The sequence below is a fragment of the Sminthopsis crassicaudata genome, chromosome 3, assembly GCF_048593235.1.
Source record: "Sminthopsis crassicaudata isolate SCR6 chromosome 3, ASM4859323v1, whole genome shotgun sequence".
NCBI classification, from domain to species: domain Eukaryota; kingdom Metazoa; phylum Chordata; class Mammalia; order Dasyuromorphia; family Dasyuridae; genus Sminthopsis; species Sminthopsis crassicaudata.
The window spans coordinates 515813951-515832830 of NC_133619.1; the positions used below are offsets into that span (position 1 = coordinate 515813951).

An 18880-nucleotide genomic window follows, 5' to 3' on the forward strand; every position below is an offset into this window, starting at 1 on the left:
CTGCATCACTCTCATTCATCTTCCCAGTTTTTCCTTTACCTCTCTCACTAGATTTTTCAGAGTTCTTTTTGAGTTCTTCCATGGCCTGAGACCATTTCAGTTTTTCTTGGAGGCTTTGAATATGTGTTTTGATCTTCCCTATTATAATAGTAACTTTGCATGGTCAGAATTTTTTCTGTTTGCTCATTTTACCAGCCTGTTTCTTAACTTTTAGCTCTTTGCTAAGTTAGGTCTCTGAGTGACCATAAGCACTCCTTTGTGATGGAAATTGGAGGAAGACCCTTACCCCTTGGGGCTTCAAACTGTGACGTGCTAGTGCTTCCCCCTAGGGCTTCTACCCAGGCCTGAGGTGCTGATCAGTGTGAGCAAAGCCACAAATCCCACCTGAGGGCTAGCTAAGAGACCCCTGTCACCTGCCTCCTTATGCAGATGACAGACCTTTCCTGTCTTGGTAGGGAAAATTGTTTTACTCTGACTTTCTGTGGGTTCTGAGGCTCTACCGTTTGAATAGAGTCATTATTTAAAGATACTTGGAAGGCTTTAGGGCAGAGTTGAGGCAAGTCCCTGCCTTACACCTCCATTCTGGCTCTGCTTCCTCCCTGTTTGGCTTTTAAAGCTCTTTATAACTTGGGCCTTTTTACTTTTCTAATCTTATACTTTAATCCCCTCCATACTTTGCAATCAGTGCCACAGGTCTCTTTGCTGTTCCTTCACACTCCCTTTCCCAGCTCTGCCTTTTCAGTGCTGATCCCCATGCCTGGAATTCTTTCTGGCTCCCTTAGCTTCAGCCTTTGCTAAAATCCTACCTTTTGTAAGACTTTTAGGGTCAAGTGCCTTCTTCCTGAGATAGCTCCAATGTTTTCTGTCTGTAACTTGTTAGTGCCTTGCGGTCTCTCACTGTTAGATGGTGAGCTCCTTGATGGCAGAGCCTCTCTCTGTACCCTAAATCTTAGCACAATGCCGCCCTTAGAGACTTGACAAAAGCCTTACAGAGAATGAGTCAGTATTTCCTGGTCACGCCTTTACTCATGCAGTTCCCTACTCATCTCTTTTCCCCAATACTATCTAAATCTGTACTGGGCAGCAATGCCAGGCCTGTGGTTGGGAAGACCTGAATTCATATTTGGCCTCAGACACTGTAGCGAGCTGTCGTCTCCAGAAGCTGCCGGATCGCTCTCTGGGAAGAGATCTGCTGTGTCTACTACAATCTCTCAGACAGATTCTTCTTCCTGTAATGAACCGTTGTCTCCAGGCAGTTGCTGTTAACTCTTGTCCTTAGAAGTGACTTCCCTTCCTGCAGAGAGCCCCGTCAGGCCTGATGTAATGCAGAGAGTCTTCTTCTTTCTCTGAGAGTCCTCTCTTTTATTCTCCCAGAGAATGGGCGTGGGATAATGCAAGGGCTTCTGGGAAGAACCACCCCAGCCAATGAGCTTGCCCCCTCTATCAAGTCAACCTGAGTTCTCACCTTGTAATTGTCCAGAAAACCTCAGTTCTCACTTAGTAATCCTAACATCTCCCCCTTTCTTTTGATTTAGAACATAGGACAGTCATGACCTTGAAACATAAATCCATCAATATGGGAAGTATTACAGATAATTACATAAATTACATAAGCACATAGTAACATAGTAACGTAACACATGCTAGAAGTATATAACATAATCATAAATTGAAAATTTATAAATGTCCATAAGTCCATTGTCCATTAGTCTCATCTTGTGTGAGGAAGTCCAATGATTCCTGCTGGTTTTTAAAGTTCTTTAACAGTCTTCTTATTATCCATGATCTTTCAGTGTCAGATGTTTCTTAGATCTTCTCCTTTATTTTGAGGTCTTTCTCTTTTTCTGTCTCTCTCTGGTGGACAAGGCGAATATGACTCGTTGGCACCCATCTGATTCCTTCTCCTGCTGAAGAAATACAAGCAAACCCTCTCCCCCAGGCAGTTAACCTATCTGGTCCCTTCCATTCACCACTTTCTGGATCTCTCCACATCACCTGGCGATTATCTAAGGACAGTGGAGCTGCTCGCACTGGACACTGCCCTTCTGGTGGGTTATAAAACCTGTCTGCTGGAGCCAGTGCATCTTTGTCAAAAATTAGAAAATTAATGGTATAGAGAACTAAATTTAGAAGTTCTCTAGGGTTACCTGTGGCTCCCCCTTTCTTTTGTTTTTGGAGGAGTGTCTTAATATCTCTGTTTCTTCTCTCTACTATTGCCTGCCCTTGAGGATTAAAGGGTATGCCCGTGGTATGTAAAATCTTATACTGTGCACAAAAGTGTGTAAAATGTTTGGACGTATATGCAGGTCCCTGTTCGGGCGCCAAATTGTGAAGGTCTGGTCTAGCTCCTCTTGTCAGGATAAGCAAAAGTCCTTGCCCCACGTTGGGCGCCAATTGTAGCGAGCTGTCGTCTCCAGAAGCTGCCGGATCGCTCTCTGGGAAGAGATCTGCTGTGTCTACTACAATCTCTCAGACAGATTCTTCTTCCTGTAATGAACCGTTGTCTCCAGGCAGTTGCTGTTAACTCTTGTCCTTAGAAGTGACTTCCCTTCCTGCAGAGAGCCCCGTCAGGCCTGATGTAATGCAGAGAGTCTTCTTCTTTCTCTGAGAGTCCTCTCTTTTATTCTCCCAGAGAATGGGCGTGGGATAATGCAAGGGCTTCTGGGAAGAACCACCCCAGCCAATGAGCTTGCCCCCTCTATCAAGTCAACCTGAGTTCTCACCTTGTAATTGTCCAGAAAACCTCAGTTCTCACTTAGTAATCCTAACAAGACACTATATCTGTGTGATGTTGGGCAAGTCACTTAAGCCTCTTAGCCTCAGTTTACTCATCTGTAAGATGAGCTGGAGAAGGAAATGGTGAACCATTCCAGTATCTTTGCCAAGAAAACACCAAATTGGGGTCATTATGAAGGTTTGGACATGCCTGAAAATAACTGAAAATAATAACAGCAATCTATATCTGTTCCTATTCACAAAGTCTTAATGATTTTCTTATATATTAATTTAGCAATTCTAGTATATATTCAATTTAGCAAACTCTCATTAAATGTTTACTTATACAACTTGGAAGGGAAACCCCTAGCATTTCACTCTGATAATATATATCCTCCCACTTCAAAGCCTCTCAGGTTCTACTACCTCCGTCATGCCTTCCCTCATTTTCCAAACTGAAAATGATCGATTCCTCTCTTCCCATTCTCTCCCATACCTCCCTTTAACCTTCCCTATCCATGTTATTGTGCTGTGAGCTCTCTTATATTTATTTGTGTCCATTTCTCACCTATCTTACTCATTAAAATTCAAGTTTTTATAGATTGGGACTTGGTCATTTTTTTATCTTTGTAATTTTTACACAGAATTACTAATTGATGCATATTTGTTGAATTAGGTAGCATTTGTTCCTTTGTTCAGAGGAAAATGTAATGTTTCTGAAACTTTGTGAAGAAAAGCAGATTTTGATATTATTAGTAAAAATATTTGGATAATATAAACTTCCAATTAATGTATAATATAAATTTGAAACTCTTGCTGTGCTTCCCTAAACTCTTTAGCCAGAGTGGTCTCCTAACTGCTTTCCTCCCAGCCTAAAAAAACCAAAACTATTCCTTTATTTACTCTCTTCCTCCTCCCAAGAATGTTTTCTTTTCTCCTCCTTATCGAAAGTTCACCAGTCTTTTAGATGTCCAGCCTCAGTTTACTTCTTCTGTGAAGCTTTCCCAAACTGCCCCAGCCCACCACATTTTGTTTTGTAAACTCTTGGAACACTTATTTTGTATTATGTTTCACCTTTACTGTGTATTGCCTTGTAATGTTACTTATCTTGTTACATGTGCAATGGAGAATCTGTTTGAGAGGGGACCTTAGAGGGCCTGCCTCCTATCCAGTGCAGCAAGTGTGTAACCTCTGCACAATAAGCCAGACATCTGCATTTAGTTGAGATGTAAGAACCAGAGAGAACACTTCAGCCCTTTAGACTGAGCTCCCAGCTTCTAGGAAGCTTACTGGCTCTGCTTCCCAGAAAGGGTGGGACAATATTACTATAGAGGTCCCTTCCAGCTCCTGAGATTCTGGTTGAGATTCCGGATTCCCTTCCGGGAGCCAGCCAGTTGTCCTGTTTGTTCTCCAAAGGCAGCATATATGCCAAGTGCTGAGTGTGGGCATGGAAAGAAAGGCAGAAAATGGTCAGTGCCTTCAAGGAATAGAAGAATATTTCAATGGGGGAAATGTGTAAAACTCTAGATATATCTCCAAAGATATGAAGAGGATAGAGGGAGAGAATCTGGGAGAGAAAGGGTTAGAAGCTAGAGGGGGACTGGGAAAGGCCTCCTGTGGGAGGCAGAATTTGAACAGAGCCTTGAAAGAGACCAGAAAAAGTAAGGCTTTGTGGTGAGGGAGCACAGCCTTCTAGGCACAGGCCGGTGATGTGAAGGTGCACCTGGAGATGGCCGCCAGAGGTGGAAGGTTGTATTTGATGAATTACATAATAGGTGCTTGATTTTGAAGCCTGAACCCTCCTTGTTTCCCTCTTTTGTCAAAACTCCCAATTTTCACCTGTTCATGTGTTGCTTTTCCCTTTGCCATAGCCAGGTCTTTTCTCCTATTGTACTGGGGAATGTCCTGTAACTTGGACTGAGTAGCCATCAACCAGATTCCTTGCTTCCCAGAGCTGGATTTTGCTGCCCTCTGCTGACTGATTTAAGAAAACCCCCATCACCAAATAATGGCTATTGAATTACATTCAAACAAAATCAAAATTTGTTCAGTGCCTAATTTATAAGAGATCCTTTGTTGGGCATTGGGGAAATGGAGAGCAAAGAAATGAAAATTTTTTAAGAAATCAAAGCATCTTCCCTCACAGAAGTCTAAAAGATGATGAAAGACATAATATAAAAATTAAACATTTAATATACAATTCAGTGTTCAGACAGATTGACCTGCTCAGGATCACACAGCTAGTAAATATGTGAGATCATATTTGAACTCAGGTCTTCTTAACTTTCCAGTGTTTTATCTACTTCATTACCTAATTTTCCTTTTTTTTTTTTTTTTTAATAAACTTGCATGTAAGAGAGAATTGAAAATTGTGCTAAAACTGAGAGTACATTCATATTCATCATTTTATCCCTAGATATGTGACCTGTCATTTTGTCACAGAAGAAAATTAAACTTGCTCTTCCCTAAATCCTGCCATTTTTTTTTCCAATACAGGATAGATTAACTTTTTTCAGCTAATACCTTCCCGACTTCTATGTTAAGTTGACTTGTCTATAAATACTAAGGTCAGTTCTCAACCTCCTTTGCATTCCCACATATCTGGGCTGGAATGTCAGCTTCCTAATTCCTGGGTCTGTCAGCTTTTTATTTATCCTTTATAGCACTGCCCATGTAATCTTACTAATGATCTCGCAGATCCCTTTCCAGCTCAGAAATCTACAAGGCCTTCCCCATGACCAACTGACAGATTGATTATAAATTCATGAGTGATACTTTTTTTTAAGTCTTTATTTTCAGTTTTATTAATAACTATTTTATTTTTTTATTTAATATTTTTTATTTACCAGATATATGCATGGGTAATTTTACAACATTGACAATTGCCAAACCTTTTGTTCTAATTTTTCCCCTCCTCCCCCCACCATGGCAGGTTGACCCAAACATGTTAAATATGTGAAAGTATAAGTTAAATGCAAAATATTTATACATGTTCAAACAGTTGTTTTGCTGTACAAAAAGAATTAGACTTTGAAAGAGTGTACAATTAGCCTGTGAAGGAAATCAAAAATGCAGGTGGACAAAAATAGAGGGATTAGGAATTCTATGTAGTGGTTCATACTCATCTCCTAGAGTTTTGCTGGGTGTAGCTGGTTCAGTTCATTACTGCTCCATTGGAAATGATTTAGTTCATCTCATTGTTGAAGAAGGCCACGCCCATCAGAATTGATCATCTTACAGTATTGTTGTTAAAGTATATAATGATCTCCTGGTCTGCTCATTTCAGTTAGCATCAGTTCATGTAAGTCTCTCCAAGCCTCTCTGTATTCCTCCTGTTGGTCATTTCTTACAGAGCAATAATATTCCCTAACATTCATATACCACAATTTATTCAGCCATTCTCCAATTGATGGGCATCCATATAAATGATACTTTTAAGGCCTTTCCTAGGCTGGACCCGTCCTGCTTTTTTGCCCTAATCTCACTTCATTTAGTACCTTCTTTGTTACCCAGTTTACTGATAGGCCCTGCGCCTCTTCCTGCAATGAATTCTCAACACCTCTGATTTCTTTTGAAATATTTTCCTTCCATGAAGATTCAAGGTAGGATATAACTTCCTCCAGGAAATCTTCCCTGACTTCCTTTTTCAGCTGGGAGTAATTTCTTTCAATCTCTTATAATACTTTTGGCTACTTTGTGATTATCATATTCTAATTTATTTTATAGTTAATTATCCCTATAAATTGTAAGCTCTTGAAGTATGCCATTTTTCATCCACCTTCAAGCCATGCACATGATAGAAACCTAGTAAATGCTTAGTGTATACATAAATACATACATACATACACACATGTAATATATTGAAATGGGGAAAGAAATCCATAGAGCAAAACAACTCATTTAAAAACTCAATTGGACATATACAAAAAAATATAAAAAAGCTAATGAAGAAATAACTCATTAAAAATCAGAACTGAACAAATAGAAATGAATGATTCATTTCATGAGATGTCTTTTCCCCAGAACTCAAGGCTTTCATCCTTGATGATTCATTAGGAAAGTGATTGTAAAATTTCTCCACTTCCTTGTAGGTTGCTAGACTCTGTTGAGTAGATAGACTCTTCCCTGTTGTTCTAATATATCTTTGTGCTTTTCCTGTTATTTTGATCCTCCTCTCTCACCTTTATCTCACTCACCCTGAGTTTTCATTTTCTCCTTGTGAACAAGGTTTATTCTCATAAGCCAATCACAGTTTATCCTTTATGCAGAGACACAAGTGAAAAAAATGAAAACTTTTGCCTTTTCAAGGACTCCCATTATTAGTTTTTCCTTCCTGTCCATGAGGAGAGGGACTACATGCACTCTATTTTTTTTCTATGTTTTTCTATAGTACTACATAAACAGAAAATTTCCCTAGCTTTTGGAGAGTTGCTTTTCCTTTTCAATGTTAGCTTTTCCACTTTTAAAGGATTTAGAACTAAAAGGGACTTTAGAAAAGGTCATTTAGTATAATACCTTTTTTTTTTTTTTAAACAGATGAAGAAACTAAGGCTCACATAGGGTAAAGTGATGTGCTCTGAGTTACACTTGAGATGCCTTGCCTTTAATTCCAAATCTCTTACTCTTTTCATTGTACTAAATTGCCTTTAGATGTTTTGTAATCCATTTAGTCAAGTGACACAGAGGGAAATCCTTTATTTCAAACAAGAATTCTTTTTTATTATTATTAAAGCTTTTTATTTCAAAACACATGCATGGACAATTTTTCAACATTGACCCTTGCAAAATCTTGGTTCCAATTCCCCCCCCCCCCTTCACACTACCTTCTTCCCCATATCCCCTTACCCAAACAGCAAGCAATCCAATATATGTTAAACATGGTAAAGCTCAAATGAGGTCCACCTTGTATGACCCTATGCTAACCTTTGATTGGCTCAGCTTTTTCAACTATAAAATAGGGGAGGATAACAGCATCTGTTTGCAGGATTGTTGTAAAGATCAAATTCTCATACAGGTGCTTCTTAATGTTCTTGACAATGAAAATTAGATGAGGAAAATTTATTAAAGAAGAATCTTAAGGAATCATCTTAATGCTTCTGGCTAGCCTCTTTGGGAAAAGGGTGCTCTGAACACAGAAATGGGGGAACCTTTATACATGCTAGTGTAGTGCAGCTCCTCTCTTCAGAGAATGGATTGGTCAGTTTCTTCTGGGTTACAATCTTTCTCATATGCCCACAAGTTTCCCCTAAATATGTATAACCGTTCCCTCTCCATCATCATACATCCCATGTTCAAAAATTGTGGACGACTACTCCTATGGGTATGTTGTTTAATATTCAATCAGACTATTAAGCATCTGCAGTAGTGATTTGGTTCAGGCAGATCATTGACCACAACTAATTTGGGCTGGATGGGCTATTAGCTTAAGTTTGTGTTTTCTTTCAAAACCACCAGACTCTTTCTGATTGGCTGAATCCACCTGTGCCCCGCCCCCTTCATTCCTTGTTTGCTCAAGGCTTCTATTGATCACTTAATTCTTCTGTGGAATCTTAACCTTCCCTAACCTTCTGAAAAACTCTTGATCCGTGGTAGCCACTATCCCACATACCCTGAAGCTTGTGACACTGGAAACCCAACTTTTAAGCATTCCTCACAGTGGCTAACACATTAAATGCTTGTTCCTCTCTCCTTCTCTTCCTTTATGAGGCAGTCAGCTCCCAGGTCTTGGAGATAGCTCAAATTGTGTGGTTAGTTGATAGGGATGTTCTAAAGAGAGATCATGCTTCAGGTGTGGGTTTCACTGGATTGCCTGTGTCAGAGCTGTGATTGGAAAGGGGCATAAAGTGAAGGCGAGCTAGCTTGATAGAGAAGAGAGAGGGAGGAGAGCAGAGTAGATAAAGTGGTAGCCTTGCAGTCAAGGAAACCCTGGTTCAGGTTCTGCATCTCTCCTTTATTGACTGGGTGACCATGGACAAATCACTTCCTCTCAGGATGCCTCTTAACTCCCTAAGATAAAAACTACAAAAGGGCTGCTGATCTGCACTGGTACAGAGAAATTCCATATCACGATTTCCCTAACTTTATGAAGTTCCATGACCAAACCAAAACTATGAAGAAGAAGAGAGCTCTTAATGGATGATATCAATTAGAGATCTAGATAGATTAATGATCATTTTGCTGAAAGAATTCATGCTTCATTGAGCAGACTGAGTTAGATGAATGAACTCTTGACAGATTCCTTTCATTTCTAAGACAATTATTGAAATGACCATAAGATCCCTTTTCCTGTAGAATATAGGAAACATTTGGTGAAGGAATGAACATCTTATTTAGTGTTTTACTAATTAATTCTAAATCTCTTCTTTGGTCTTTCTGCCACAGGGAACACACTGAGTAACTTGATTATGATTCTACCTCCAATTTATGGTGCCATTCAGACAGTCAAAGATGGATTGGAAAAGCGGTACACAGCTTCCTATTTGGCTATTACAGGTAAGTTTGACTATTATTGATGGAACTTCCCAAGAAATAATCATCTGTAGCATTGGCATGTTCTTTTGGTTTTTCTGTCTATAAAAGTGAATAGTTACATTCTGGCATTGAGAGCCTTTTAATAAAAACGACTCATTTTCAGGCGCCTAAATGAAAATCCTGATATAGATTTTCAAGTGAGGTGGGTATGATTTTTGTTGTTATTGTTGTTGAAGTAGATGGATTTCTATATTCTCATGCACTTTCTAAAGTTGTAAAATGAAAATTTTCTGATTTTCAATTCCTGACCCAGCACAATATGAGTTTAGAAGATTGTAAATAAGGTTCTTTATGCGGATTTACATAAGCCTTCTCAATCACTACCAAATAGCTTAATATCATTTTAGTTTTGAAACTGTGGCATATACTCAAATAAACAAACATGGAGATGAAAATCTCAGAGGAATTGGATCAACAAGACTTTTTTTCCAACCTACTTTCTCTTTCCCCTTATAGTTCAGGCACATAATCATATATTCTGAACTACAGGAGTCTCAGGGATATCAGTCAACAACCATATAACTACCATGTACCAGGCACTGATTTGCCGGGTCTGGGAGGTACAGTGCAAAAAGTCAAACATCTCCCTAATCTCAAGGACTTTATGTTTTATTTGGGAAAACAACATTTGTTCATATAAATAAATTCAGATGGGTGCATTAATACCCTCTATGAGGTAGGGGAGGGCGGGATGGGAAATGAGGCTAAAGAAAGATCTTATATGGGAGATAACTTGGTAGCACTTAAGATGACATTTGAAGAGGGAGCTTTGATGATGAGAGAGTGTATTGTCAAAACAAAACAGAGAGATGGAAGATGAGTGATGTCTGTAAAGAGAACAGCAAGGAAACCAATTTGGCTAGGGTGCAGCAAGGGGAATAGTATGTAATCAGACTGGAAAAGTATCCTGGAGCCACTTTGGGAAATTACATCCTTCACATAATAGGAAGTCACCTTTCTTTTGAGAAAGAAAGAGATAAGACTTGTGCCTCAGGAATATCATGTCAGTAGCTTTGTGGAGAGGATATATTGGAGAAGAAGAGAAACTTCAGACAGAGGTTATTTTAGTAATCTGATCTGTTTTTAGAAAGGGGACCCCAACACAATACAACATATCCCCAATGTGGCCATCTAGACTAGAAACATAATCATGGTTCTTTCTGCCACCATCTCATCCTTCATTGCTGATTCATGTGAAAAGGAAACCTTTCTCCTTTCCAAAGCCAACCTCACTACATATATTCCATCCCATTTTCTCCCAAAGATTTCCCTCACTAATAATTCTTACTCTTTCACTAATCTGGAATTATTTCTTTTTTACTGGCTGCTTCCTTAATTCCCACAAACATGGCCTTATCTCCCTATCCTCAAAAAAATCCTCATTTAATCTTTCCCTGTAGCTATCATCCTATATCTCTCTTTTCTTTGCTGACTTTTCCTCTCCGTCTCCACTTTTTGTAGCATGACTTCTGATCTCATTATTCAGCAAAAATTACTCTCTCTATAATTACTGATGTTTTCTTAATTACCAATTTAAGGGACTTTTCTCATTCCTCACCCTTCTTGATTCTCTCTACAGCCTTTGACAAATCTAAAAAATAAGAGAAACATAGAAAAAACTTTGTTGCTTCTTCACAATTCAAAACCAAAGTAAGAAGGCACTGAAAGGAGAAAGACAGTAATTTCTTGAACACATAGATTCATTGGAAGTACTTTAAATAGAAGAAGTTTAATTGATTAATTTTAATGGGATAGTACCTGAGTGCCTGTTTTGACTAGACCATACTATTATAAGATTAATCAGAAATAATTTGAATGTGCTATACCCTTTCTAGCCAGAGAAGTTGTTGAAGAAGCTTTAATACAGAGCAGAAAAGACTAAAAACCTTTTAAGTTTCGGCATTGACTGTTAGTAATGAAAGAAACTTAAAATCAATGTGTATTGGTGGCAAGGACCTTCTGTAATATAGTTTGTGAACCTTCCTAACTTAATTCCTTTTTTATCATTCTGACCACTGGATGTTGAATCAGTGAATAACAGTTCACTTATTTAGCACCTGAAGAAAAATGTAAGAAGAAATAATCAGAAAATCTTATAGTCCCAAAGACTTTAAGAATATATCATTTGTCACAGGATCTCAGTGGTTAAAGGAACTTTCAAGATTCTCTATTCTGATCATATGGGCCATATGAATATGTGCCATTTACATATCTGAAAAGTGGTCATATAACATGTACTTGTCCAGTGGCCTCCCATTGCACTTTGGTACAGCTTTAATTATTAGGAAATTTTTTCTCATAGAAAGCCAAAATTTACCTCTTTAGTAGATTCCACTCATTTTCACCACATCTACTATCTAGAGCCAATCAGAACATATTTAATTCCTATCCCTTATGGTAGTTTTTCAGACACTTTGAAACAAATCTAATTCCTATCCCATATGGTAGTCTTTCAGACACTTTCTTCTTGTCTTCCACATCTCAACTCTTCCTTTTTTTAAGCTAAGCATTCCTAGTTTCATTCACTGTTAGTATTATTTTAAGTCCTGGTTCAGAAAAAGGATAAGAAGTCTCAATGAACGAATTCTATAAAGTCAGTCCTAAAGTGATCAAAAGCTCCTCAGAATCCCAGGGAAAGGGATATAGAAAAATAGTGATGCTAATGAAATGTTGGTGGAACTGTGAACTAGTCCAGTCACTCTGGAGGACAAGTTGGAACAATTCCCATAGAGCTGTGTGTGTACCCTTTGACCCAGCAGTACAACTACTTGTCTGTTTTCCAGAGAGGTGAAAGAAAATGGAAAGGGACCTATTCATACAAAAATATTTATATCACCTCTTTTTATGATAACAAAGAATTGAACCTTAAAAGGAATGCCCATCAATTGGGGAATGACTGAACAAGTTATAATATATGATTGTAAAATACCATTGTGTTATAAGAAATGAGAAGGGGGTGATTACAGAAAAACAGTACAAAATTTATGTGAACTCATGCAAAATTAAGTGAGTAAAACCTAGAAGTATATTGTACATAGTAACAAGGATATTTTAAAGATTTTTAATATTTTATTTTTTCCAATTTGATACAAGTTATACATGTGCAGTCATGCAAAATATTTCCATATTAGTCATGTTAAGAAAGAAAACACAGGCAAAAAAAAATCCAAGAAAAATAAAGAACTTTTTAAAAAACATTTTTGATCTATATTCAGTTTTCATCAGTTCTTCCTCTGGTGTATAGCATTTTTCATCTTAAGTCCTTCAGAATTATCTTGAATCTTGGTATTGTCAAGTTGATCATTATACAATATTGCTATTACTGTGTATAATGTTCTCCTGAACAGTAATAGCAATATTGTAAGGATGATGAACTATGTAAGACTTAGCTACTCTGATCAAGAAAATGATCCAAAATAATTCTAAAGGGCCCATGACAAAAATTGCTGTTCACTTCTAGGGAAAAAACTGATGAATCCTAAATGCAGATTAAAACATACTTTTTTTTTTAACTCTCCATATTTTTACATTTTGTTTGTGTTTTCTTTTGTAACATGGCTAATATGGAAATAGCTTTTGTATGACTTTATATATAATCAATATCAAAGTGCTTGTTTTCTCAAGAGAAGAAAGGCAAAGGAGGGTCATAAAGAATTTAGAACTCAAAATTTTTTTTAATGATTGTTAATTTTTTTTACAAGTAACTGGGAAACATTTAACAAAATCAATACAAATATTTTAAGTTAAAAAACACTATTAGATCTGTATCCCAAAGAGATCAAATGAAAAGGACCTATATGTACAAAAATGTATTAATTATTTTTGTGGTGGCAAAGAACTGGAGAGATGCTCATAAATTGGAGAATAGCTGAACAAGTTGTGAAATGTGATTGTAATGGAGTACTATTGTGCTATGAGAAATGAGAAATGAGGAAGAGCGTGGTTTCAGAAAAACACAGCAACTCCTATATGAATTGATGCAAAGTGAAATGAGAAGAACTCAAACCATTGTATACAATACCAGCAGTATTATAATGATGATCAACTGTGAAAGATTCGGCTACTCTAATATAGTGAACCAAGACAATTCCAAAAGATTTGTGGTGAAAAAAAGTTACTCACCTCTAGATGGACTTACGTACAAATTGAAGAATAATTTTCTCACTTTCTTTTTATTTTATTTTATTTTTTGGCAACATGGTTAATATGGAAATGTTTTCATGATTTCATATGCATAATTGATATCATTATTTGCCTTTTTAGTACGTGGTGAAGAGGTGGGAGGGAAGGGAGAGAATTTGGAAATTAAAAATTAAATCAAAATTTTAAAAAAATTAAAAAAAAAAAAAGAAAAACATGTTAAAAATAAGTTTAAAAAAAGAAAGAAAGTAATTGAAGTCCCAAGAGAAGGGGAGTGATTGTGCCTTATTCGTGGCTCCAGATCAGTGCTTTTAGTATATAAAAGCAGTTTTAATGTGGCATAATGGGTAGAGAACTGGCCTAGAATAATAATAAATTAATTAACATTTATATAGTGCTTGCTATGTGACACACACTGTGCTAAGCACTTTACAATTCTTATCTCATTTGATATTCACAATAGCCATGTGCCATAGACTGTAAGACCTGCCTAAATGGAGGGAGAACTAGATGGCTCTTGAGCAACAGTGTCTTAAAACTATATGGCTCTCTTAGCACTAAATTCTCACTATAATGGATGCCTAAATGATTGCTGAAATGGAAAAACAAAATTAAATGAAATTCTGATTTCTTTGTCCTTAACACTCTACTCTCTCCATCTCTTTTTGTCCATAATCCATTATTTCAAAGCCTGACTCGAACTCTTCAGAAAAATCTTCCCTGACTTAAATGGGACCTGCTACTTCCCCAATCCCTATTTAGTTCAGCTTCCTCTAGTAGTTGCACTTATAATTATCTTATATCTAATCTCTAATATCTATTCTAATTTGTATTATTCATCTTCTTCTTAATTGACCTGTGGTTTTTGCTTCTGTAACATTCCAGACAGGTGGTAATTTGACCTCCACTTGAAGATATTCAGAGATTAGTCTGAGAAGTATACTCCCTCCCAAGGCAACACATTCCACTTTTTAAGAAAACTTTAATTGTTAGGAAGTTTTTCTTAATATTAGGGGAAAATTGTAACTTGTGTCCCTACGTTTTAATTCTTTCTCCTAGGATTAAGCATAGATAGTCTAATTAAACCTTCAATGTGACAAATAGTAATGGTTTATGCTTAATTTTCACTTGGGTAGTTTGCTAAATAAAGCTACTGTTCTTGGAGTCAGAAAGATTTAAATTCAAATATACTTAAGACATTTACTAGCTGTGTGACCCTGGTCACTTAACCTCCTTCAGCCTTACAATGATCCTCTGAAAAATGAGGAATGATGGACTCAGTGATCTTGGAGGTCTGTTTGACTAGAAATCTGTTTTATCATGTGACTTCCCTTGACTGACCCATTTATGATGTAATTTTATGTCACCCCATCATCCTAATTAGTTTTTCAATGTTCCTCCTAAAATATGGCACCAAGAACAAAGCATAATACTTACAATGTGATCTTACCAGAGTGAAAAACAGTTGGTACTCTTATTCTTTTCTGTGGATGCTCATATTTTCAAGGTCATACCCACTTTTATTAGTTGCCCAGTCATGCCTTTGACTTGCCTTGATCTTAAAATCTATCATTACTCTCAGATCTTTATCAAGTAACTGATGAAAAACTCTGTTACTTGTATCGTATACTTGTGCCTTTGATAATTTTTAACTTCACAAGTGGAGTGTTTGGACTCAATATAGAGAATGCATGAGAGGACTTCCTGACAGATCCCTCAAAATGAAATGGGCTGTTTTGATGAAATAGTTTCCCTTCATTGGATGATCATGTATGATTTCTTGTTTATGAGTTAAATTGGATAATAACTGGGATTCTGTGATCTATCCAAAGATGTTGAATCCCTTAACTGTTAACCCTACAATAAAAAGTCAATCTGGTTCATATCTCAATAAAAAAAATTAAATCTAATTTTAAAAAATTAAGTATGTACTATATATAAGCCATTGGGTCCAAAATACATAGTAATAACTAATATAAGGGAGTGCAAGATAACTGCAAATGACAGTTATTTATACTATGTTATCTATAGTATGGGAAATGTGAGAAGAGAAGATATTTTCATTTAAAGGGAAATGGAAGTAATAGAGATAGAAAGATTGAAGATAACTCTAAATGGTAAGCCTTGATGACTATGAGGATAGTGTTGAATTAGAAGAATTACAAGAGAATTAGAATCAATAGAATTAGAAGAGTTGGGTAGATGGTAGACTTAGGTGAGAATATGGGGGACTTATTTTGGATATATTGAATTTGAATCAGCTACTCACTAAATAAACATTTATTAAGAATCTGGTATGTGACAGACACTGTGCTAAGAAATAGGAGTACAAAGAAAAGCAAAAGTCAGCCTCTGCTTTCAAGGGACTTACAAACCTAATGGGGAAGACAGTATACAATAACCATGTACAAATAAGCTGTATATTCAGGATAAATTAGAAATAGTCAATAGAAGGAAAGCACTAGAATTAAGGTAAATTGGAAAAGGCTTCTTATAGATAGAATATATGATTTTAGTTGGTACTTGAAGGAAGGCAAGGTAGGTAGGATGTAGAAATGAGGAGGGAGAGCATTTCAGAAATGGCTAGAAATATGAGTGAAAATACTTAGAACTGAGACAATTGCAAGAAGGCCAGTGTCACTGGATTTCAGAATATATGATGTTAAGTGTAAGGTATAAAAAGACTGGCAAGGTGGGAGTTAGAAGCAGGTTGAAAAAGGCTTTGAAAGCTAAACAAAAGCTTTTATATTGGATACTAGAGTTGATAGGGGACCACTACAGTTTGTTGTGTGGGGAAAAGGGGATAACATGGTACTAATTTAGGAAGATCACTGGATAGCTAAGTGGAGGACAGACTGGTATAGAGAGACAACCAAAAGGCTGTTACAGTAGTTGAAGCATGAGGGTATGAAGGCCTTTGTTAAAGGAGAGAAAGGGGCAAGTGTAAGGGAAGGTAAAATAGACAGACCTTGGCCACAGAGTGGATGGGTGGTCGTGGAGAGAGAAAGAGAGACTGAGGAGTCTGAGATTCAGGTTTTAAACCTGAGTATCAGTACCCACAAGAGTTATCGGAAATCAGGAGGGGAGAGCAGGTTTCAGAAGAAAAGATAATGAATTATTTTGAACATATTGAGGTTAAAATATCTGTGTATAGGACATCTAGCTTGAGATATCCAATTGGCAGTTAGAGATATGTGACACTAGAAGTTGAAAGAAAGGTTAGGTCTGGTTTAGGAGATTTGAGAATCATTGGAATAGATATAATTGAAACAATGGAAACAGATGAGATAATCAAGCAAAATAGTGTAGAGGGAGAAGATCCGAAGGCCCAGGACAGAACCCTGTAGACCTCTTCCTTAGCAGAGCTGATGTGGATAAAGAGGTGGCCAAGAAGAGTAAGAATATCAGTCAGATAAGTAGGAGGGGAATTAGGATAAAAATTAATATCACAAAAAGCTAGAGAAAAGAGTCTCAAGGAGAAGAGGGAAATTGACAGTATAAAAAGCTACAGAGAGGCCAAAAAGGATGAAGACTTGGAAAAGGATACTAGATTAGTGACTGGAAACAGCATATTCAGTTGAATGATATGATCAGAAGCTATGAAAAATGAAGAGGAAGGTAGAGATAACTATTTTAGATGGTCTTTCAAGTAGAGGCCAGAGTTCTGAAAAGAGGTTGGGAATAAAAATGAAGCTTTATAGATTAATTAAAATAAGTAATTTAACAAGTATTTATTTTTACATACTATGTACTTGCTAGATGCTGGGGATATAAAGGCAAGACAAAAAGTCCTTGCCCTCAAAAAGATTGTTTTAATGGGAGGCAATACTGTATACTTATGTAAATGTTATATTTGTATATAGTATTGTATAGGTATGCAACCTATCATGAAAGCCTGATCCCCAAAGGACCAATTTCTATTTTTTTTTGTTTATTGCACCTCTTGGATTAACGCAAGGAAGTCTCATATTGAAATATTGTTTATGTCTAGAATGACTTAAATGTGGTGTAACAAGGTCTTAACACCTGCATAGGTATACAATATGGTTATGGAACATGAAGGTACTAAGTAGCAAGGACTTATCAAAGCTTCTGAATAGATTTTAAAATTATCTGCATAGAGGTGACAATTTAATTTTTTTTTATTTTTATTTTTTTAATAATTTTATAATTATACATTTTTGACAGTATATATGCATGAATAATTTTTTTATAACATTATCCCTTGTATTCATTTTTCCAGATTTTCCCCTCCCTCCCTCTACTCCCTCCTCTAGATGACAGGCAATCTCATGCATTTTACATATGTTACAGTATAACCTAGATACAATATATGTGTGTAAATCCAATTTTCTTGTTGCACGTTAAGTATTGGTTTCCGAAGGTATAAGTAACCTGAGTAGATAGACAGTAGTATTAATATTTTACATTCAATTCCCATTGTTCCTTCTTTGGGTGTAGTTGTTTCTGTCCATCATTGATCAGCTGGAAGTGAGTTGGATCTTCTTTATGTTGAAGATAACCACTTCCATCAGAATACTTTCATACAGTATTGTTGTTGAAATGTATAGTGATCTTCTGGTTCTGCTCATTTCACTCAGCATCAGTTCATCTCCAAGCCTTTCTGAATTCATCCTGCTAGTCATTTCTTACAGAGCAATAATATTCCATAACCTTCATATACCATAATTTACCCAACCATTCTCCAATTGATGGACATCCATTCATCTTCCTGTTTCTAGCCACTATGAAAAGAGCTGCCACAAACATCTTGGCATACACAGGTCTCTTTCCCCTCTTTAGTATTTCTTTGGGAAATAAGCCCAGTAGTAGCACTGCTGGATCAAAGGATATGCAGAGTTTGATAACTTTTTGGGCATAGTTCCAAATTGCTCTCCAAAATGGCTGGATTCTTTTACAACTCCACCAACAATGTATTAGTGTCCCAGTTTTCCCACATCCCCTCCAACATTCATCATTATTTGTTCCTGCCATCTTAGCCAATCTGACAGGTGTGTAGTGATATCTCAGAGTTGTCTTAATTTGCATTTCTCTGATCAGTAGTGATTTGGAACACTTTCATATGAGTGGATATAGTTTCAATTTCATTATCTGAGAATTGTCTGTTCATATCCTTTGACCATTTATCAATTGGAGAATGGTTTGATTTCTTATAAATTAGGATCAATTCTCTCTATATTTTGGAAATGAGACCTTTATCAGAACCTTTAACTATAAAAATATTTTCCCAATTTGTTACTTCCCTTCTAATCTTGTTTGCATTAGTATTGTTTGTACAGAAACTTTTTAGTTTGATGTAATCAAAATCTTCTATTTTGTGATCAATAATGATCTCTAGTTCTCCTCTAGTTATAAATTCCTTCCTCCTCCACAGGTCTGAGAGATAGACTATCCTCTGTTCCTCTAATCTATTTATTATCTCATTCTTTATGCCTAAATCATGGACCCATTTTGATGTTATCTTGGTATATGG

General features: G+C 36.7%; 1 protein-coding gene across 4 annotated transcripts in view; it reads left to right on the forward strand.

Annotated features, from left to right (window-relative positions):
• ACER3 (alkaline ceramidase 3) overlaps positions 1 to 18880 on the forward strand; it is a 204599-nt gene that overhangs the window by 81808 nt on the left and 103911 nt on the right. For 2 of the 4 annotated variants that reach the window (XM_074304131.1, XM_074304134.1), the window contains exon 2: positions 9097 to 9207. In XM_074304131.1, coding sequence (XP_074160232.1) covers positions 9097 to 9207 — 111 coding nt within the window. Of the gene's footprint in view, positions 1 to 8294; positions 8463 to 9096; positions 9208 to 18880 lie in introns of those variants that run through there. The other 2 variants (XM_074304132.1, XM_074304133.1) reach the window with 2 other exon arrangements.